Here is a 13,770-nt window from a genome sequence, read left to right on the forward strand (position 1 = left end):
TGTGACCACGCCAGGTAAGATGCACATTTCTGTACTTCCATGATAATATATTTCCGCTCTGTAGTTTTCACATGTCCACAAATAACTCATCCCACTCCAAAAATACAAATAATTCTCTTGCTACATTCTATGTTATTACAAATGAAACAGTATGAGAAAGTGTCTTCTGTGTACAGCAAATATGGTCACTATTGTCCAAAATGAATGCCTAAAGAAATGTCACGTCCCAGATCAAGGCGGCAGATAAAATGCAACATTTTTCTAAAAGGGTCCAAGAATTCCACATCTTTAATTGACTCTCCCTGAGTGCTGTTATGCAAAGATCAGGCCAGTTATTTAGGCAGCAAAATATGGATATAAATAAATAAATATGGAAACTTTTCTAACTGTCATTAGACTAAAGATATATAACTCACAGTCAGTAAAACTTTCCATCAATATTGTAAAAATCTTGGTGTAAATAGCTGTACTCTGGTGCTGCTGATGTGGGTTTTTTTGACTGCAGTAGCGTTGAAATTACTTGGTGCATTAGGGAATAAGGCTACATTTTTTCACAAATTGATGCACATTTCTTGTCCTGAAGTTGAAGAAAGTAATTAGATTCAAGAAATTGACAAAAACTTACCAAATTTGCTGTGCCTTTAGAGAGCAGTAAACACAATTGCATCTGAAACATTTTCCTGTAGTAGGCAAGTGAAGGACAGCTTAATGATCTGTGGAAGGAATAAAGTAACATTTAGCATGAGAAATGTTTATTACATGTCATATGTTTGTAAGATGAGGGAGCTATTAACAATTTCTTCAATGTTTCTGTGAGGCTCATTAAATTTTACAGAACCATATTATCAAACGCCCATTTGGAAACAACAGCGCAGAAGTCCCTGTAGTAATTTCTAAGAGACGCATAAACGTACTCCACCTTAACAGACATTTTGTGTCGTTAATGTAACCAAAAGAGGAATCTTTTTCAACAGAAAATACTGCAGTAAAGTGAAATCTTTTAAGTCCATGACAAGATAAATAATCTAATTCATACATACTTTCAAAAACTTTCCAGACCGTATGTTCTGAAATGACTGTATGCACTTTTGGAGTGGGGTTTGTACGCCATTTTCTGTTGTTTGACAGTATGATATTCCTCTCCTCCACTGTGTAGCTTTATGAGACCTTGTCACAACATAGTTGGAAAAGGACCAATTTCCCTGGTGCAGAGGTTGTCGTTTTCAGAGGACTCTGAGTGACTAGCTGTGCCAATTGCTACTGGAATTCAATGGAAATGCCTAATTACTTTAAGCATCTCAGAAAAGCTCTGCATAGATAAATAGGTTCAAATCCAGGCAGCAGCGTTCCGGTGTGTAAAGACAAGCCCATCTGAAGAGGCAGTGTGATGCCGCTGTGCAAGCCTTGCGCGGTGAGGAGAGATAGGCAGGGATTTTATGCAGCGCAAGCCTCAGCTCTGCGGGAGCTGTTACATTAACGACATGGAGAGAGAGAAGGACGTGTTGCTCTGTAGCCACAGTCTCCTGACAGCTCCTCAGTTGTTATAATGCCATAATCACCCACCATGCAGTTCTGACTGTGTGACGAGTATAGACATTGTCAGAGCGAGTCGCTGCAAAAACCCAAGAAAATGAATCAGAATTGTTAAAATAGGTCAAGTAACTACTTTCGTGTTTAGTCTTTGCGCAGTTCGTAGCGCAGTGAGAGATCCTGGTGTGTAAAGTGGGACTTTTAGATGCTGCTATAAAAAAAGTGTTACATATGGAGCTAAGAAAAGGGGAACTCTATTTCAGTTGATAGGCTTTAGAAACAAAAGAGAGAAAATGCATTTTTTGCAGAAATAAAGCTGATAAAGTGTTTTGCTTTATAGCTGTTATATTAAAGCTGCAAAATATCAGAAATCTTGATTCTTCTAGGAATATCTAGGAGTATCAGGGATTGTAGTACTTTACTACTGTCTAGTAATCAAGTAAGCAAGATGTGATGTGCAATGTTAACTGTGGTCTCCCTAGATTCAGAAAAAAAAGTTGATCACTGAGTGTTCACATTTATTTATCGTTTTCAACAGGTATTTAGAGAATACTTCATAAATGACCTTGTTCGCAGTGAGCTATGAGTCAGTACACAGGCAATTTCATTTTCTTTTGATGCAGTGACTAACTTTCACTGAAACAGCACTGAAATCTTCCGCAAATAAAATGTAAGAGCATCTTCAAATTGGCTGACTTGAGACTAGGCATTAGGTGTGGACTTACTGTTTGCGTGTTGATACTCAGGGATGAGTTGTTTAAGCCATGATGTGTGTTGAGCAGTTATGTTGATTTACGAATGTTAAGTAAATCAGCAAAAGTAAATCGGAATAATACTTAAATAGTAGCAACATCTGCAATTTGCTGCTCTCTCATCTCATTGGTGAATATAATGGGTTAATCGAGGGGAAAAAAAACACTGCTACATTTGACTGACACCTAACACTAAACGTTTTGATCTGTATCTGCTAAAATTCTTACACGAGAATTGGTATCAAGGATGTAAGAAGGTTAATGGAATAATTTCAATAAGCTCTTTGTATAGTTAAAATAAAAAGCACGTTTATAAGCTCTGCTGAACCTATTAAAAAAAAAAATCTAACCTAGGTTTAAAATCTGTATTGATTTACAATATTGTCGTATCAGTATTGCTTACCTTGTTTGATAAGACTAAATTGTTAAAAATCAACATAGTACCTCAAAGAAAAGTGAATGAGTGTCTTAGCTGTAGCGATGATAATATAAGGTCATTAAAATGGTAAGAGAACAGGCACGATAATCCTTTGTGAATGTGCGTACTGCAGAGGAGGTAAGCAGTTTGAATTTTGAACTTGCCTGATTCAGTGAAGATTGCAACATTGCTATTTATTTTCAAAAGTTAGAAATAATCTTTCAACTTTAGTGATGTAAAAAAGCAACCGCTAGCTTTTGTCATTCAAAGGGAAAGAAAATCAAGAGTTTATTCCATTATTCAGCACTGTGTATTGTTTATACAAGCTTTTGCTGGGTAGTTTTAAAATGTGAAATGTTGCTTTCTTATGGAATTGATGGCAGGGGAAGGATTCTATCTTGAAGCTATCCCAGAACATCCCAGAGCAATACGAGTAAGTCTGTAAGCAAAGCAAATCTAGCAGTTTTCCTTCTTTGCCAATTCTTTTAAAAAGAAATGAATACAGCAATTAACCTCTAGATATTATCTTCAATATTTAGTTTTGTGGTTTTGAGGATTTTAATTTGAGAATAAAAATAACCCTATCAAATGTACAAATGTAGAACATAAAACTCTCTTCATTACTTTATACTGAAAATATACCAGATTGTGAAGTTTTGCATAGCTTTATATGATTTAAGAAAAAATGTTACTATCATTTCTGTAGTTGAGATTTCTAATTTCAGAGAAAACTAAGTATCTTGCAAAGGAGCTGTGTATATGTGGTTTTCATTACTGTGTCTTGACACAGATGGGACAAATTACTGATACATTCTCTACACTTACTGTTATCCCAGCTAAGGTATGGTAAATAGCCTACCTATTGACAAGGAGGTGAACATCTGGGGAGATTTTAATAACCCTCTTTTTCGGAGAGGGTAAAAGGAGGCATCAAAGATTTAGTTTAGTCAGTTTTTAAGTGTCCCATAGAGCAAAATCTCTATCACATCTTTCGGTGAAGATGCTTTGAAAAATCTGTAGTGAACTACCTTGATTTTATTTCTCTGACTCATTGCTGTGAACCATCTTGAACACTTCTTTTCCTTCTGAAAAAAAAGTTTCTTGAAGTATTTCTGTGTAAATTTATTACAGAAATGAATCACCAGGATCCCTCTAAAACAAAATCCATATTTATGCTTTCCAATAGCTCAGTTATGTAAAATACATTAATACGTGCTTGTTCTTTTTCTTTCTGATTCTGAAAAAAAACCTCTCTGAGCAGTTGGTTTAATTGCTAAATCTGATAAACCCCTGTAGATGTTAGGAAAAAAATGGAACAGCGAATCCTTCGTAATGAATAGAGAAAGAGCTTGTTCTATAACTCCATGTGCTCGCATGGACATGGAGGCACCAGTCTGGGGTGAAAAAATAATACACTGTCGTAAACGTGTCTAACCAATATGTTTCTGAGCTTCATTAAGTACACTGACAGGCTGAGAACTGTATATTGTCAAACACCATGAAACATAACGGATCAAGTAGTAGCAGCTGCTGTGTTTAGGTAATATTCTAATCTAGCTGCCTTTTGAATGGAAGGGTTTTTCTTCATTTGAGACAAAGAAAGTTTGATTGGTACGATACTTAAACTTCCTCTTGTTCCTTTCTATCATATAATCTGTTAGGAATACTTGAGCTGTCCCAAGGTAGCTTGCAGCATATTAGCGGGTTGCATTTTCTGTTGAGACAATAATCCACCAAGGACAGATCTTCTGAGTGAGTTGTTTGAAACTGGAACCATTAAACTTCATTTGTAGAGGGAAATACTTTGCTCTTGCACTGACTTCCTGATGCTATCTCCTTCTAGCCAAAGTCAGTCTATCCTTAGAACTGATTAAAATGTCTGTAGCAGGCTGCAGTGAGTATTTTTATACCAAACTTTCTCTTTTGTCAGTCAATGCCATTCAGAAGTTGACTTTATATTTCTGTTCATAGTATAGGTTGGGATGCAGCCAGGATAATGAAACCTCTCTTGAAAAATCCGTGTTAATATGGCTAAGAAAAAAACCCAGCAAACCACAACCCAGACACAAGGTTACGTGTTGTATGTGAGACACTAATAAATTAATCCATTAGTGGGTGCAAGTTTGTCTTCTCTTGCACTCATTATCAAGTACTCCCAGGTGTGTACATATTCATAAAGCATAAATTAAAATGGCTGTAATATTAGCAACAAATTCACATAGTACGAGAACCATAAGGCGCAGTATTTTCCCCACATCAACAGCAAAATACAGAAATATTCATAAAATTAAATATAAAAGTGAATAATCTCCCAATCTTAGTAATATACTCATTCTTCAAAACATAACAATACCAGAAAGAAAAGAAATCATAATAACAAAATAAAGCACAGTCACATTATTTGGTTAATGACCCCATCTTGTGGAGCAGCACCCACGCTTCAGCACAGTAATAGCTCTCATATATATTTTTGTTGAAGTGAGTCCTTAAAGCAACTGCGTTGTTGATGGTAAATTACCTGACGTTCCACACGCTCTGTCCAAAGAAGTATTCTAGGTGCAAGTTAATTTATAATTTATACATTAGGAATGCATAACAATATACCAGTCCTTTATTACATCTTGGGCATGCCATGGATCAATGCTGTCTACGTTTTTGTTTGGTGCGGTCCTAGACCTCCACCAAAGCTTTTTCACTTTCCCAAATTACAAATGTAAAGGAATGGGACAGGAGATATTGGACCATGTCTATGTCTCACATAACGTACCTGCTGGTAGGATTTTTTGCTAGTGTTAAGAGGGAAAACTCCAGAAACAAAACTGGCAAACCTGCTTCTTTCTCACCACACTTGGATGCCCCTCTGATAGGGCACCTCTTTACTACGGTAAAGTCACCCTGTGTTCAGATATTGGAGATATTGGGGCGCTTGTTGTGTGAAGATCTTCCAAAGAGTAGGATGCATTACCTTGATCTCTTTTACCTGGCAACAGTGCGAGTAAGAGTAACCTTTGGACTCATGTTTGGTCATCATCAAGTGGTAGCTACAATGGTCCTAATCTGTTCCGCTTCCATTTCCCCATCTGCCCTTCCCATGGTCCCCAGTGTGCCCTGGATTCAGTAGAGAGAGGACAAGCAGATGTATTCTGCGAAACGGGAAAAAAAGGAAAAGCAACTGGTGCTGGGAGCACTGGTGACTTTCCCCTGCCAGCTACGTTTCCAGCAGGGAAGTCTCCATGTCCTTTTAGCCACATGAGTTTCTACTCATCTCTCTGCTAGAAATAATAAAATACAGTATAAAGGCTGTATTCCAAGACTAGCATTAGCTTTCTGAAAAAGTGTGTATTCCTTGGCAGTATCCTTTCGAAGGAGCCAGCCTAGATAAGGGTCCTCTTCCCTGTTAGGAGCAATTATTTTATCTCCTCTTTTGATTTTTTCAGATGCAAAGATGTAGATTTTTGGTTTTTTCTACAGCTAGTGGAGTAAACATCTTAAAATAATAAATATATTATTCTACAAATCAAACAATAGGTATGATTACTGTAAAGACTGCTGACATTTCTTCTTTTACCTTGTGTTGCTTTGTGCACTCAATTCCATATGCTGAACATGTCAGTAAACACCACAGCTGCTGGAGCTCTATTTGTATTAAAGAAAATAAGTCTTAAAGTTAGGTTCTTCGGAAGTCTTATGGCAGTCAAAGTAATGCTGAAGGCCCATTATTGTTTCTGGGATCAGGGGATGTTTTTTGGTTTTGTGGGTTTTTGGTTTTTTGTGTGTGTGTGTGTTTTTTTTTTTTAACCACAGCATCTTTACATCCTTAAACAAGAGAAAGGAAGTAGAGGATGGTCATGTTGCAGACTGTGTTTTGTCATCAACAAAAAAAGCAGCATGGTTTACAGATGCGTTTCAGCAGAGCTTGCATGATACCTGGTGGCCTGGAAGGTTGGTGGAAAATGTCCAGTCCCTGAGGCAGCTCTCATTGCAGCATTTTACATTTCAGACCACCATTGGCATTTATGTGGTTCTTGGCTACCCTGCCTTTTCTAACTCCTTGTTCTGGATGTTCAGGTAGCTCTGACTCCCTGGATGTGGTATCTCTTTCCAAAATATGATAGTATACCAAATGGAGCAGAGGAAAGAGGGTGACACGAGTTCCTTGGGGGGGCGAACGTGCAGGCTGTGCTGAGTTCAGCAGGAATTATTATTTTATTATTTTATATTCCGAGATATGTTCTTCCTGAGCTTGTAAAACTATGTCTAATGATATAAGTTGGCAGCTGGGATACTTTACTGTGAAGGCTTATCCCATTAGAAATCCTTTCATCATCATCTGTGCATATCAGCTTTATCAGCAATATGTAGTGCTGGTTGCTGAAGCACCTGAGGTATTTAAATTAAAAACATTAATACATGAGGTATTAAAATTAAATTACCTCACATACTTGCACCTTCTCCAGTTGAACATGTTTTTAAGGAACAGATACCTTTGTTTCCTGCTTCACAGAAACCACTCACCAATGAACTAAAATCCTTTTCTCCAATTTTTAAAGGAAAGGTATATCTTAAATGCACTTTCTGAGAAAGCAGCTTTTAACCATCTGGGTGTACTTAATAAAGGAGATTGCAGGTTGCAAATGGAAAACTCAGCTATTTAGAGAACTCGTATGTCCCAGTTAGGATAAGAGAATTTTTTATCAGCTCTTCCGCATAGACTTAAAAAGATTATATGGCTTAGTCTTTCTTCATATCTGAATATTTTTAGCTCCTTGGAGACCAGATTGCAGCATCTGATTTCCATTATATTTTTTTTAAAGTAAGGAGCTGATGGTTATATCTTGATCTAGTTTACATTGTTTAAAGGAAGGTGCAAGGTGTGAATTGCAGGCAGATAACATATGGAGATTTTATAGGGGCACACAGCTTAGTAGCATTATATATGTAAAACAGAAAATTGTAGGAAAAAGCAGGTACATGTCTCTGAATATATGTTGAATGCACATCTGATTTTTCTGATCTCATGCTCTTGTAAAAACTGTATCTCTGTGTGAAATGCACCAGTGTGTTTCTGAGGGAACGCAAGAACACAGATGAGAAGACTGCAATGTGGAGAACATATGTGGATGTTTTTGAGTTTTATATTTAATACAATAACGGAAGATTCTTCTGGGTGTCACTAGTCTTGAATAATGTGCCTGTCCTAACCCGTGCTAAGAAGGTATTCATACCGCATGGCATCATCTTATGTCCTTTCCTTTTGAGAAGTGGATTGTGTGTTACATGAAGGTACATAAAGAGTCTAGCAGCTATTACAGAGATTTATACGCCAAGTGAGCTGAGCAAGCTGATGCTCGATGCCTTCTCCAGAAGGATTGAAAGGCTGCAAAAGGCGATCGACTACTACCAGTGTTTTCAGCAGAAACCCTAACATTTTGCGTTCTTATTATAAGTACCAAATCTGACAATTCATATGATAGTGTTTAAAATTACTGTTGTTTGTGTTGAAAACCCTTCTTTTGACTTTGCTGTATAGTTTTTAAGTGAACTTTTGAAAGTTGTAATACATTAGTTAAGGGGCAAAGGCGAAGAGTTCTGCAAATGTCCAAGCAGTACATCCCAGCTCTAAGTGCTCTCCAAAAAATCAGAGTCGTGTTCTGTGTCTTTCCTGGCTCAGTACCCTGTTTTTGTAATTCTGCTGCTTTATCCCTACCGTCCTCTTCCCTGTGCACACTGCTCTTGGAAACCTTGGAAAAATCATGAATTAATCAGTTCTGTATTAAGGAAACGTAACTGTATACTGAAAGGAACACAAAGCAATCAAGTATTTCTTTCATTGTATTGAAACGAAAAAAAGTATCAATGCCCTGGGCAAAAAACCTTCTTATTAATTCCCGTAGGGAAGGAAAATAATTCAGGTCTGGCATAGAAGAGAACTGTAGGTGTTTTGCAGTCTTTCCCAGTGTTCATCCTTCAGCAGTTTCAGTGTGAATTTGAAGCTTAGGTCCCTACACAGTCAGTTCTGAAAAGCCAGTTATTAATTTCTCTGATGTTGTACCCCTTAACCATCCTGCAGGATGGAGTGATTATTATTATTTAATCACATGGTATCAATTTAAGCATGCTTTATATCAACTTAAAATTGATAGAGGTTTTATATTAATTTAAATCTACTTTGCACTAAAACCTCTGCCTTTGGGGGCCAAATTTCAGTCATGTGAAAAAAGTAGTCATGAAATATTTTATTTCCATATGGTAGATTCGGTCACTATTCTGAATTTTTGCTTGAGTTTTAAGTTTCTTGAAATTATTACTACATTTCAGTCAGATGGCTAAGTAGGCAATGTGTCTGCTATTTCCTGAAGTCAGATCTTCTGTTAAAAAACATATTCTATGAAGTTGTGCAATCACGTTCGGTTTGAGTGCGGCCACTGCGCAGTAACGAGCGCAGCAAAAGTCAGTAAAAATCTTTCATTTATCTCTTTAGTTTTTGATCTCTGTCAGAGAAAATGAAAGCAAGAACCTTGTCTAACTAATGATAGCAGTTAAGAATTTGAGAGAGGATTTTCAGGAGGCAGAGAGAATAAATTCCTGTAGGTAGCTGGCTGGAGGCGTTTTCAGTCAGGTGTAAGTATAATGAGTAAAGGCATACGTGTCCTTCCCCAGATACGCTTACCTTATGTGACAGCTCAGTGCCCTAAATTTCTGTCTTTGGATTGTCCTCCTAAGGTCAGAGTTCTGTTTTTCTTCCGTGAGCCGCATCTACACAGCGGGCCCCTGATCCCCTGTTGAGTTCTGCAGCACTGCCGCATAAATGTTTAATACTGCAAATGGTGATAAAGATGCTATTTATATTTTCTCCCACTTCTAACATTTTCCTCTCTTTTTCTGTCATTTTTTACATGCTTTCTTGGGTATAGCAGACCATTTAGGAATTGAATTCATGGGTAAGTTTTCACTTCTCTTTTTCACATGCTAATATTTATCTTGACCCAAAGCACATGGAAGTTAGCGGGAAGGTGCTCATGCACTCCATCAGTGAGTTTGGGCTTTGAGAACGCTTCCTATTATATTTACTGGTTACATCTGAAATTGTATCAGGATTTCATTTTTCACTTGTGCATTGTTGGAGGGCTAAAAACTACATAATGACATTTGGATATTTTATTATTTTTTAATAAAATGTAATATAAAGATTATATGGCCATATCATGATATCTAAGGAATAATATTTTGTATTAGATTTTAGAAAAGAGCTAATGCCTTTCTTGATGTGAAAGAAAATACATTTTTAACTTTTTTTTCCCAGAATTTGGTGTTGACTGCAGTATTAAAATGTAACTAGGTTTAATATGAACCATTTCATTTGCTCTTAACAGGCAACTTGGAAGGATATTTTCAAGAAAAATGACAAATAAGTTAACTTCAGTTTAGTGAAAAACTTAAACAGGAATGAAAAATTAGTCAGAAGAATCCCTTCTTACAAGTTTGAAAGGGAAATACTGTGTTCTCTTGACTCAAATGCTGCCCTGTAATGTATACGTAGCCTGAGGGACTGATAGGCTTAATAAGGCAACGTTTCACCTTTCAGCTGCTGTGCAGCAGAAAACAGGTGATTTCTTCTAAAAAGCCGAGGCTAGTCCTTAGCAAAGTTAGTGAACTTAGAGTATGATAAGCCCTATTTATTTATAAAGAAAAACCTCCTTTTTTAAAAAAAAGGTTAAATTCTAATTTACTGAATATGAACTCATAAGTCTGTGTTGTAAAATAACAGTATTGAAACTTGAACCAAAATTCTCTCTCATGTAAACAATCATACTCATTTGGTTTGTTGGGGTGTTGTCTGCCAAATAAAAGTTTGCACAGCTTCAAAGGGCAGAGTGTACAAACCTGTAACCAAGTCAGAGCAGCTTGTAAACAAAACCAATGCGTAACCAAGTGACTACCTGTCCAGTGCAGCGCAGACTGGAGGCTGGCAGCCAGTCCTTGCTGTTAGCCCAGTTCCAGTTCTTATAGGGCTGCTTGAACTTCAAATTCTTCGGCCAGATGGAAATTACGTATTATGAAGTTTTGCTCTGCCGCAGTTCCTTTACTACTGTTTGCTATACGGGGTAGCCTTATGTTTCCTTAATCAGTTCTGTATTCAACCCTCAAAAGATCCCTCTCAATCTCAGCTTTTAAACTGGGTGGATGGAACATAATCCCTTTTAGTGGAGGGGCAATGTCAGCAGATGGAAAAGGCCAAGTGGACAGTGTAGTTAGCCCCTTCTCAGGGTTACTCCAGAACAGCAGTCTGAGACAGGTCTGTTTGACTCTGCATCAGTAGGGCTGAAATGTAGCTCAGTGGAACAGAAGAGCTCAATATTCTTATTTTCAGTCCAGGGAGTTGATGTTCTGGCAACAATACAGGCAGTGCTCTGGAGAAAAAATTGTAGCCTAATTGTAAGTGATAATATGGGGCACTCTGAGCATGAGTTGTCTCATTGGACCTATGCAGTGATGAATATTAACTGCATACCAGACTGCATTAGCAACAGTGTTACCAGCAGTTTGAGGATTTTTTTCCCTTTACTTTCATACTTGTGTGGCATATCTGGAGAACTGTCTCCTGTTTTGGGTTTTCCAGTAAAGAAGAGACACTGACTCTCTGGAGTGGGTCCAGTGGAGGCCCACCAAGGTCATTAGGTGGCTGGAGCTCATGACATAGAAGGGAGGGCTGAGGGAGCAACGTTTCTTCAGCCTGGAGAAGAAGAGTTTAAGACAGCATCTTACTTCTGTCTACAAATGGGTACTTACAGAGAAGATACCGTCAGACTCTGTCGAGGTGCTGAGTGAAAGCACAGGAGGTGCAGGACACAAGCTGCCTCAAAAAGAAAAATTGCAGTTAGGTTTTTTTTTTTTTGATTTCTTCACTATCAGAGTGCTCAAGCATTGGAACAGGTTTTCCAGAGAGACTGTGGAGCCTCTGTGGTTGGAAACTTTTAAAACTCAGCTGGACTGGCCCCTGGTGCCCTAGTCTTACTGGGAGGTTAGCCCTAGTTTGAGCAGGGGGTTAGACAAGATGGCCTCTAGTGGTCCTTTTCAACCTAAATTATTTTGTGATTCTCTGCACCCTAAAGTTTAGTATTTCATTTCACTTTACATGAAACTTTTAAAATCCCAGTGGAATTGATGGAAGTAACACAACTAGGAACTAGTTCCATTAAAGGTTCTGCGTATATCCCAGTTTCACTGCTTAATTTAAATTGTAAGCAGAAATCTTGAAGCACATGACCTGAAGGATAAGCATAGGCACTCTAGGAAATAGTATAAGGAAAATATATGTAGGAGTCTTAGAAATTGAGTCCTTCCATAGAAAGCCAGAAAGTGCTCTCCATGAGGCAAAGCTAAATTATTTTATTTTGAGCATTTTAGTTTCCTTTTTTAGGATGTCTCTTTAAGGCTCGAAATAAAGCTAGGCCCTGAAGTCTTGGCTCAGAGAAATCCTCTCATATGAGAAGCTTGCTGATTGTCTGATATAAAACTGGAGCAGATCTTGATTGTATAGAAATTAATGAAATCTTGTGTCTCTAGATTGGAAATGTTATGATAGAAGTCTAAGATGAGGCTTAAAATGTTTTTCTGTGGACTGGAAAAAAGCAAATTCCAAAATCATACACAAAAGTAAAATGCTTATGTTTCTCCAAGTCTATTCCAATCTTTTTTCTTTTTTAATTACTTAGGAAGTCTAAACAAATATGGAATCATTACTGTACACATATCCAAATACACTTAAGCACTTCTTTGTATGCAGAGACATCAGGTGACAATACACGCTCATCGAGTTAGTACAGTCTTTGCAAAGCCTTTTTCATGAGTTTACTTCTGTACTGTAGAAAATCAAATTGCAAGTAGTGAGAAAAGCAGAATTATTCCAGTTACCAAAAAATAACAACATTTGACTGTTGCAGAGCTTAGTCTTTATTGTACATCATGCAGGGCACGTTCTTTCTAAGGTTTTCTTAGTATTTGTTCATATGCTTTAGGAATTCAATTTCTGTCATCTTTCTGGCAATTCTGCTTTTGAAGTTCCCCTGTTCTTTGAGGGAAATAGTGTTAACCTTGACTTTTAAAGCGGAACTTTCGCATTTGGTACCTTCACTTTGATTTTAAAAACTGATAATGAGACAAGGGAAGATACCACTGCACTTTTTGTTAGAACCATTTTGCAGCTGGGTAAAATGAAGAAATAATCACAAACGCTATATGAAAAGTTAAGTGAGAATTTGGACACATGCCCTAATTTTGAAAAGTGTTTTCACAGTTTTTTCACAAACTTGTTTTATAAGTGAATACCATGGATTTATGAAGGCAGGTTGAACGCGTTGCAGTCAGTAAAGCTGAAATGTCACGTGGATGGGAACATCTGTCTACGGAAATGCCCTCCTGGGGCAAACAAACAGCCCATGTAACTCAGTTGTGCTCTCTCAGGCAAGCCCCTGCACCTGGCCATTTTTTGCCAGACCCCCCAGAAGGTAGAATGATTGTATTCAGGACACTGGACTGTACCTACCTGCCTAGTCTTTTTACTGTCCTTTTAGGGGTCTGTTGTCCATGAATTTGTTTAAACCTTTTTTGAGCCTGCCAATACTGTCTTCCACCACAAGCTCCTGTGGCAGCAAGGCTCAGGAGTTTACTACTTCTGTAACGTGTGAAGAACTTTTCTGTTAGCTGTTTAAACCCACTTCCTCCTAGATTCTTTAACTGAACTTTAGTTCAGGATATTGTAGGATTTGGTGAACAAGAGTTACACGTTCACTTTATCCACCACAATTACGGTTTTGTTAACCTCTATCATATTCCTGCACCGCCTCCCTCTTTTGGATATTACCTAACTTATGTTTCATATGATACTGTATGTTCCCAAATACACGTGCTCAATACATTAATATTGATGCTGGCTTTGGTTTGCAGTGTCCGTTTCTTCATATGTGTTAGAGAGATGTGGACAGATTCTTGTGTCATATCTGTTTTAAAATATTGCAAGTGTAACAACAAATGCATGCTTCTGATGTAGGCACATGCAGCTTCTATTGA

At 37.6% G+C, this 13,770-nt stretch overlaps 1 protein-coding gene across 2 annotated transcripts in view; it reads left to right on the plus strand.

The window, feature by feature from the left end:
* The window catches only part of NRG3 (neuregulin 3), a 427,522-nt gene that overhangs the window by 338,645 nt on the left and 75,107 nt on the right, over positions 1 to 13,770 (plus strand). The window contains exon 4 of one of the 2 annotated variants that reach the window (XM_009688061.2): positions 9,615 to 9,641. In XM_009688061.2, the coding sequence (XP_009686356.2) occupies positions 9,615 to 9,641 (27 nt within the window). The remainder of the gene's footprint in view (positions 1 to 9,614; positions 9,642 to 13,770) is intronic. The other variant, XM_068950622.1, reaches the window with a different exon arrangement.

The sequence above is a fragment of the Struthio camelus genome, chromosome 7 (assembly GCF_040807025.1).
Source record: "Struthio camelus isolate bStrCam1 chromosome 7, bStrCam1.hap1, whole genome shotgun sequence".
NCBI lineage: Eukaryota > Metazoa > Chordata > Aves > Struthioniformes > Struthionidae > Struthio > Struthio camelus.